The 8,647-nt window shown below is 41.8% G+C and overlaps 1 protein-coding gene across 1 annotated transcript; it reads left to right on the top strand.

Annotated features, from left to right (window-relative positions):
* The first annotated feature begins 7,687 nt into the window (after positions 1 to 7,687).
* LOC124092227 (olfactory receptor 7G2-like) lies at positions 7,688 to 8,647 on the top strand. The gene has a single exon (XM_046443698.1). It carries the CDS (start codon positions 7,709 to 7,711, stop codon positions 8,645 to 8,647), a length of 939 nt encoding a protein of 312 aa, XP_046299654.1. The 5' UTR covers positions 7,688 to 7,708.

The raw sequence follows: 8,647 nt of genomic DNA, 5'->3' as shown, positions 1-8,647 counted from the left end.
TGCATCATTGGCACGGACCTGGCTTTCTAGGGTAAGATAAAGGAACCTTTGGAACCAGAATCCCTGACTCTTCTGTCACTATATATTTTTCTAAACTGATGAGACCAACTAATGTACATGTGCATTATAACTTGTTTTAAAACCTGATTTTTCTTTTTATCTCATTTGTAATATTTGACACATGATTTCCATTCTTCAAGCACAATTTCTTTCCTTGAGCTTCATAGAAGAGGAGGCTGAAGGAGGGATTCTGGCTTCAGACACTTTGCTCTGGCACACTTAGAAAAAGTCTCTCAAAACGACACATCCATACCCTATCCCTCCTCACTTGTTAATAGAACTTATATGATAAGAGGTTGAATGTTATTCATATAATTTTTTTTGCAAAGAATGATGTCATCACAGATTATTTCCCTGGGGCCGTAAGTGTAATTTCACATAATCTTATAAGGAAAGCAAGTACACATTTGTCTAGAAAGTTTATTTTATGTGACTCTAATGAATAGTTATCATTCCTGTACACACACCTGCCCTATTTATTACATCAATTTGTTCCTTTTGACCTTGACATGGTTTCAAGGTCAGGACTGATTTCTGGGTCCTGGTTGTCATTCACCACTGAACATCTGAAAGTCTGTCCTGTTGTTGGATTTAGCAGGTGTACATTCATTTTCTGCCCTATTTTTGCATAATGTAGGGTAGCAATAAAACACAGAGAGTCTCTCTGATATTGAGAAAAGTCAGTCATTTTCTGTTCTTTTGTGCACAAAGCCGATGGCACATTCTCTTTCACACTTCTTGGAGGAAATGTAAGATAGCTCTACTCTTGTGGTGGGTTGATTGGCTGTGAGGGTGTAACTCCATCCAGGTTGCTTACATGGTGAAACTAACTTACGTGCCCATCAGGTGACCCTGGTATTCCACATCATCAGGAAATACTTTCCTTTACCTAAACAATCTGGTGACATGGAATAATGTTTTCCTAATTTGCATTCCTCCTTTTATAAGGTGGAGTATTTTTTCAAACATTATTTGAGTCACTCCCTTTTCCCCTTTTTTGAAAGTATGTGTTTGAGATATTTCCATTGAGGTGTTTGTCTTTGTGTTAATATGCAAAAGTAGTTTATTTACCTGGAAAGACAATCCTTTTTAGTTATTACATTTGCCAATTTACTATTCACGTATTTGTTGCATTTAGCTTTAAGGTTACAGTGGATACACACAAGTGGTTAATTTTAATATATATTAACATGTGCATATATTCCCCAATAACTTGAGCTCAATATGTGTTGATGTTGGAGGCTGTTCTTACTTGAGTCCAAAGGATTTAAGTGTTTTTTTCCATTAATACAGAGTCATGAAACCTCCTGAGATTTATTTTTTGTGTCAGAGTTGATACAGAAATCCACATTCCCTTTTAACTATAATTTGACAGTAAATAAGCTTTTATTCCTGAGCTATTATTTCTCTGGACTCTCTTGTCTAAACAATTGGTTCTCTGCACCTTTCCCGGAAATAGCTTATGTATTCTGTTGACATTATTGTAGCTCCATAAATCATGTAGCTGCAGATAACAATTCCCAATCCTGTTTATTACAACCATAAAGGTTCCTTTTCCATAAGTTACATCTTTTATGCTCATTTGCAGTTTTCTATAAAATACTGATAAGAAACATGCATACTTGAAATCTGCGACATGTAGTACTTGGAAAGTATACATATTGAAGCTAAGACCACGAAATTGGGAAGGCTGGGAGGAAACCTCTACAAAGAGCCATGATTTCAGAGTTAGTCTACGTGAGGAGCCTTCCATGAACTGTGTGTGAATTAAAATGATGTGGGATACATTGTACAAGACAGTCTGGTATAAGGAACTCCCAGCAGTAGCCCTGGTTTGAGAACTCCTGGTTCATGTGGCTTCCTACCCAGCTCCATCACAAGTTCAGCACAGCACCAGAGATGAAATGACCCATTAAGAACCAAACAGCCTGCTAACCCCCACCCCATCCTATTTTTTGTGAAGAAGCTCCTATCCCTCCCTTTTGATCTGTACTGCTATAAACAAAGCAAGCACAAGCGCCTTCCTTTTGTTAGAAGCTGTACCCTGCTGGTTGGCTTAGCCTATCGCCGTCTCCGCTTTGAAAACCTATTTCTGGTCTCTTGTGTTTATTTCATGGTACTATTTCCCTAGCTTTTATTTCAAAGCCAGCCCGTCCTTCCAACGGGATGGTAGACACTGTCTATGTGTTTCCCTTGCCTGCACAGGACATGAGCAAGAAGTCTGTATACATTACAGAAACCATTTTAGAAACAGATAAAAATACTCATCAATAATGAGTCAACCTTCACACAAGCAGTGTTTTGGGTATTTTTGTACTTTCTGTTATCACTTGTGTTTTACTGCGTAGATAGGAGGAAGCCTTAGGATATGGTTACAAGCAATCTGGAACCTTGTGGTGGGACTTTGGGTCTCTTTTAACCAAAATTCAGATAAGGACACTTGAACAAACTGCTGCTCTTTGATTCTGGTTTCGTTTGTCCTTTCAAATGCCTGCACATTCTTCTCTCCTCTAATTTCTTTTGTTTTGGAGAAAACATGGGCAACGCAGCACTTTAACGATAGTGATTTCACCATCCTATTGTATTTGCCATGAATTCTGCATCAAAATAATAATCATAACTCCTGCAGTGTCAGGAAACAACCTCTGGTCCTGAGGGTACGTCCTTTTCAATACTGCCACCATGATAGCCACCTCTTGGACAGAGAACCAGAATCCCGTGGAAATTGTGGGACATCCTTGTGGCTCTTTGCAGGTGGGAGGTTTCAGACCTAAGTGGGGGACCCTTGCTGATGTTTCTCTGCGTTGCCGGTCTGGTGTTTCTCAGAGGTCACCTCACCGGACGGCATGTGGGCCACTCTGAAGTCCTTCAGAATTCAAAACATAGGAATTTCTCCTACAGAATCGCTCTCTGGGGCTGAGGATGTAGGTCTGTGGTTGGGCAGTAGCCTAGTGTGTGTCAGGCCCTGGGTTCGATCCCCAGCACCTCAAAATAAACATATGGGTAGCCAAGCGACTCAAAGGAGATCTCCATGTCATTACCCACAATCTGCTCCTCTCCTACCTTCCTGAGGTTTGTCCCACAAGGCTTTGGCCTTCTGTCTAGCAGATCAGGACGCACATTCTCTGGGTCCTCTATTGATGCTGTCCTCCACTGATGGTAGACACTGTCTATGTGTTCCGAGATTTGAAGACTGAAAGCTAAAGGACACAGGTGGCTTTGTCCAGGTGGTCGCTTTCAGCAGGCAAGTGATGGCATCTTGCTGACACTGCGGTGACCCCAGTGGGGTGCTATCCAGAGGTCACTTCAGGTGGCAGTTTAAGGTCAACCTAAACTCAAACATGCTCATTTCAAATGCCCCCGAATTTCTCCTAAATAAAAACAACCAAACAACAGAACAGAACAAAACCTGTGCAGATCCTCGTCCTGCTGTTGGGTACAATCCCATCTCCTTCCCCCTTTCCAGCCACACTCCCTGTGGAGCTCTCTAGGCCACTGCTCCCAATTCTCCTCCCACCCTGCTCTGGGCCACCCCAGCCTGGCCTGGGTCCAACCGCTCCTCTGCAGGTTCACAGGTCCCTCTCCCCTCGCCAGCCAGGTCTGTCCTCCTGAATGTAGCTCCTGACTTCTGCTGCACCCTGATGTGGACACTGTCCACGCCCTCACCAAGCCAGCAGTGAGCTTGGTTAGGGTCTTCCTTGGAGGATTTTCACATACTTTGGGGAGTTCTCCGATCACAGTCTTGGGTTTAGGCAGAGCTCACCTCTTAGTTCACCAGGATTGTTCAAGTAAGGAAGCTCCACTTCTGCCCTTGGAAAATAACCTCCTAAAAAAGATGTTTTCTGAGGCTGAAGCTTGGAAGCGCTTCCTTGCTCCTGGAGGCGAACCCATAGAGTCTCTTGAGGTCTCACTCCCATCTCCTGATTAGGTTCTGTTCTTCCTACTGGGAAAACGTCATCTTGGTTGACACATTCCTGTTCTCTTCATGCTGTACTGGGAACACCAATGTGGCTTAAAACCCTTTTGATTTCTTGGTATCTTTTATCTATGGTTCCTATTGCTAACAGTGAATGGAGTAACAGGAAAAATGTGCCGCCGTAATGCTGTCTTGTTTTACATTTGAAGTAACATATCATATAAATTACCTATTCATGTTCCAAGAATGAATATATTATAAATTCAGACAGTAAACATGGAAAATTATTGAACACTTAAATATAAAAGTTTTCAGAAGCACATGAACTTGGACCCACCCTCTATGGATTGGTGGTTGAATCTAACCCAGTGCTCTGAGTGTGTGGACACATCACAGAGCTCTGCCTTCGGTGATTTTGTAGTTGAAACAATAGCTAGGAAATCCCACTATGTCTCATCATCTGAGAAGTGGAACACCTATAAAAACTTAAAGAGCATAAAACAGAATCACATCACATGTGACATAATTTTAAACAATGATTATAGTACAATGTGATAGTTATAATAACATTAATGAATACTTTAATATATGTTAAGTTCTAGATTATTATTTCTAACCTGTTTTAAGGGACTTGGGTCAATTTCATTGAACTATGTGCAGAATTGAAATATTGGGAGTTAATAGCTTAAAAGTAAAGAACTATAATATAACTCCATCAGAGCTACCAAATGTGAAGAAAGATGTATATTTAAACTATTGAGATGGAATTGAAAATGTTGCTCACAAAATGAAACAGGGAGTAAAAGCCCTGTCTATGATTTTGACTCTCAAACAGTGAACAAAGGGAATATTATAAAATAATAACAAGATCTTTATAAAGTACTTGAGAAACTATTTCATTTGGGCAAACACCCCCTGATGACTAACTAGGAACACACTGAGCATTTTTACAAGATCACAGCTTTTTTATTTGCCCCTAATGTCCAGGCATTAAATGCCTCATGGCTAGCCTGTAGGGCTTCAGGGAAATAGTGGAACCTTCCCAGCCAAAGTTAAAGGGAATCGGGTTACTGGGGAAGGCCATAGAGTTGGTTTTTCCTATCTCTTTTTATTTTCTGGTGGTCCCCAAGGCCACATACTACAATGGTGAACTACACTATCACAGGCCCAAGGCAATAGGTCAAGTGACTATGAATCAACCCCTAAATTATGAGCCAGAAGACCCTTCCCATTAATTAAGCTGAATGACCTTGGGTGTTTGTTACAGCGATTGAAAGCTGACAATCACAGTATCTTAGCTAAATCTATAAACATTATTTAAACTGACCCATGCAGGACTTATCCTCACATCTAAAATGGAATGATACTTTCTGAAATCATTAATTAAATAGGGATGGCTTTGTTCATGACTGAAAAGGAGCCCTGGAATTCATTAGAGAGTTGCACTGTGTTACATGAGCAGGGCCCCTGCAAAGAAGCTGAGCAGAGACTGCAGAGAGCTGAGTGGTGCAAACATGGCCTCAGGGGTCAGGAATCAGCACCCTGAATCCCTCTGTTCTGCAGAGTTGGTCTTCAAGGACGAGTGCTCTTGGGATTAGAAGGTTAGTACAATAGATGGTCTAATGAGGAGCTTTGAATATTGATCCCCAAGTTTACAAAGACTTTAGGAGTCAGCACAGAACCACCTCCCTCAGCAGCCCTGCTTCAGACAGGAAGCAGCACCTGGGCTTCCTCCCAGAGATGAGCCTTCCTCGGGATCTTCTGCAACATTAAGTCTGATGCATTTCCTGAGGACATGTCTTGCTTCTTCAATATCAAGGTGAGATTTTGAACCAGATTCTAATTGAAGCCAACCAGGTAATTAAAGTTCCTTAATTAATGCTTCATACTATCTCATTCAGTAATTCCAAATTGATTTTAATTACTGTACATTTTCTCATATCCTTTGCCAAACAAATATTGATGTAATGGGTGATTCCTTCTTGATTTTTAATTATCCATCCCAGAGGTCATTTCAGCCCATTAAACACTTCCCAGATCTTTGCATTTTCTATGCTGGGGATGCTTCCCCTTGTTCCTCAACTGCCCTGACACATTCTTCTTTCTGTGGAGTGAAGACAGCTCTGTGCAGGGCACATGGCAGTAAAGAAGAAACCAGTAGGGGGAGGTCAGTTTGAGGTCCCTATCTCAAACCCACACTGGATGCTTTTGTTCTTATTGCTCATCATGAAATACACAACAGTCTTTTCTTTGTTCATTGGGGATAACTTAATAAAATCTGTATATGTTCAAGGTGTGCAGTGTGATGGTGGGATGCGGGTATACCGTGCAATATGGCGGCCATGATGGCATGGATTGACACATCTCCTGCAATTCTCTTTTTACAAATGGGGCATCCAGGCTGCTCACAGAGTTGAGGGATTCCCCTTAACATAGGATATTCTAGAGCCTCTGTGACCTTCAGTGTGTGTGAGTTCAACATCATCCAAGTGGTGAAAACTATCATAGGCACTTCTGCTTCCCTCTGACTAGAAAGACCATTGCTGCAACAGACATGCCTGGCAGACCCTGCCTATCTTATCATTGGGTTATCTTGTGCTTGTTTTCTAAATATTAGGAAATTGTTTTAGTTTTCATCATTTTGAGATTTTTCTATGAACTTCACTGACATTTCTCTCATTAATTCATTTTTTTTTCAAAAATGCTATTCCAACCATCAAATAAATAGAAGAGCTACCTGAAGAGGAGACACAGAATTTCATGTGTAAAGTTGATGTTTAATTATTTGCTGAAGGAGATGACTGATGTTTCCTTGGGGGTTCTCCTGAGCTTCAAGGGTAGAGGCAACGTTATCTAGTCTTTGCTCAGGTCTTCCTGGATGGATGCCATCCAGCTGCTATTGTTAATTTCATGGATAAATATGGACATACTTTGAATCCAGGGACAAGGCTAGAGGCTTTGGTCAGAAAGAAAATGTTGAATTCACACAAAAAACTATGAGATCTTAATGATCATCTAGGAATGTTAGTTCTGTGCTATGCAGAGACATTAAGAGAGATTGTTCATGAGTCAATTCAGCTGTCAGAATGTCTGAGCTGTAACCCCGCCTTGTCCAAGCCCTCACTGAATATCCTACATCCATGATATAACCTCCCCTTACTTAAGTGTCCTCAGGCATAAATGTAGATGATGGTGAGAAATATGCTTGCTGACAAGTCTTTCAGGTGATTCTGAACCAAGCCGAAATCAGGGAATTATTGCTTTACAAGAAATATTTCAAAACTTCATTCTTCTCTCTTATATAGTGTCTTATGACATACCTGATTCAAAATACATGCCTTAGGCTTTGTTTCTTCTCATATTTAGCACAATAAGTGGAACACCATCAGCATTCAGTAAAAACTGATTTTTGTAGAGGTATTGGAGGAAAACAGGAATGAGTGAAGAGGATCCAAAGAGAAAAAGAGCAGAGAACATTGTCTGGATGTTCACTGAAGTTCACAGTGCCCAAGGGAAAGTTATTTGCTTTATGAACTTTTCAAAGTTCAGCACACACTGAAGTCATCCAGAGCCCTTGAAGCAGACTTGAGGTCCTCCCCAGAGTGCATTGGGAGTCTGTCTGGAATGGGGACCAAAGGTTTGCATTTCTGACATCTTCCCCATGCTGTACCTGCTGTCCACACATTTTTATGGTCTCCTCACCCTGTCTTTTCCACCAGAATCTTCACCAACATGGAACCCCACAACCACACAGCTGTTTCACAATTCCTACTCCTGGGACTTTCAGACGACCCAGACCTGCAGCCAGTGATATTCAGCCTGTTCCTGTCCATGTACCTGGTCACAATCCTGGGAAACCTGCTCATCATCGTGACGGTCAGCTCTGACTCCCACCTCCACACACCCATGTACTTCTTTATCTGCAATCTCTCCTTTAACGATATCTGTTTAAGCACTTGCACAATTCCAAGGATGCTGGTGAACCTCCAAACACAGAATCAGAGCATCACTTACACAGGATGTCTCTCCCAGGTCTGCTTTGTTATAGTTTTTGCATCTTTGGAAAATTGTCTGCTTGCAGTAATGGCCTGTGACCGCTATGTGGCCATTTGTCACCCACTGAGGTATACAGTCCTCATGCATCCCCGCCTCTGTGTCCTGCTGGTTTTGTTCTGTCTTCTCATTAGCGTTGTGATTGCCCTCCTCCACACACTGATGTTGCTGCGGCTGTCCTTCTGCACAGACCTGGGGATCCCCCACTTCTTCTGTGAACTTGCTCAGGTCAGCAAGGTGGCCTGTTCTGATTCCTTCATTGATAACATCCTGATATACGTTTCATCTTGTGTATTTGGCGGTGTTCCTCTCTCTGGGATCATTTTCTCTTACGTTCACATTGTGTTCTCTGTCTTGAGGATGCCTTCATCAGAAGGAAAGCATAAAGCCTTTTCCACCTGTGGGTCTCACCTGTGTGTTGTCTCCCTGTTCTATGGGACAGGACTTGGGGTGTACATTAGCTCTGCTATCTCTGACTCTTTAAGGAAGTCTGCTGTGGCTTCAGTGATGTACACTGTGGTTCCTCAAGTGCTGAACCCCTTTATCTACAGTCTGAAAAATGGGAACATGAAGGAGGCCTTGAGCAAACTTGTCAGTAGGTTAGCATCGACTTCATAA

This window comes from Marmota monax, unplaced genomic scaffold, assembly GCF_021218885.2.
Source record: "Marmota monax isolate L192 unplaced genomic scaffold, Marmota_monax_Labrador192_F-V1.1 WCK01_AAM20220418_F8-fsc00102, whole genome shotgun sequence".
Classification (NCBI taxonomy): Eukaryota; Metazoa; Chordata; class Mammalia; order Rodentia; family Sciuridae; genus Marmota; species Marmota monax.
The sequence above is the reverse complement of the archived record's forward strand: the minus strand, read 5'-3'. Positions and strand labels throughout refer to the sequence as shown.

Excerpts from the sequence above, each read along its gene's own strand:
- LOC124092227 (XM_046443698.1), top strand. The coding sequence starts at position 7,709 with ATGGAACCCCACAACCACACAGCTGTTTCACAATTCCTACTCCTGGGA.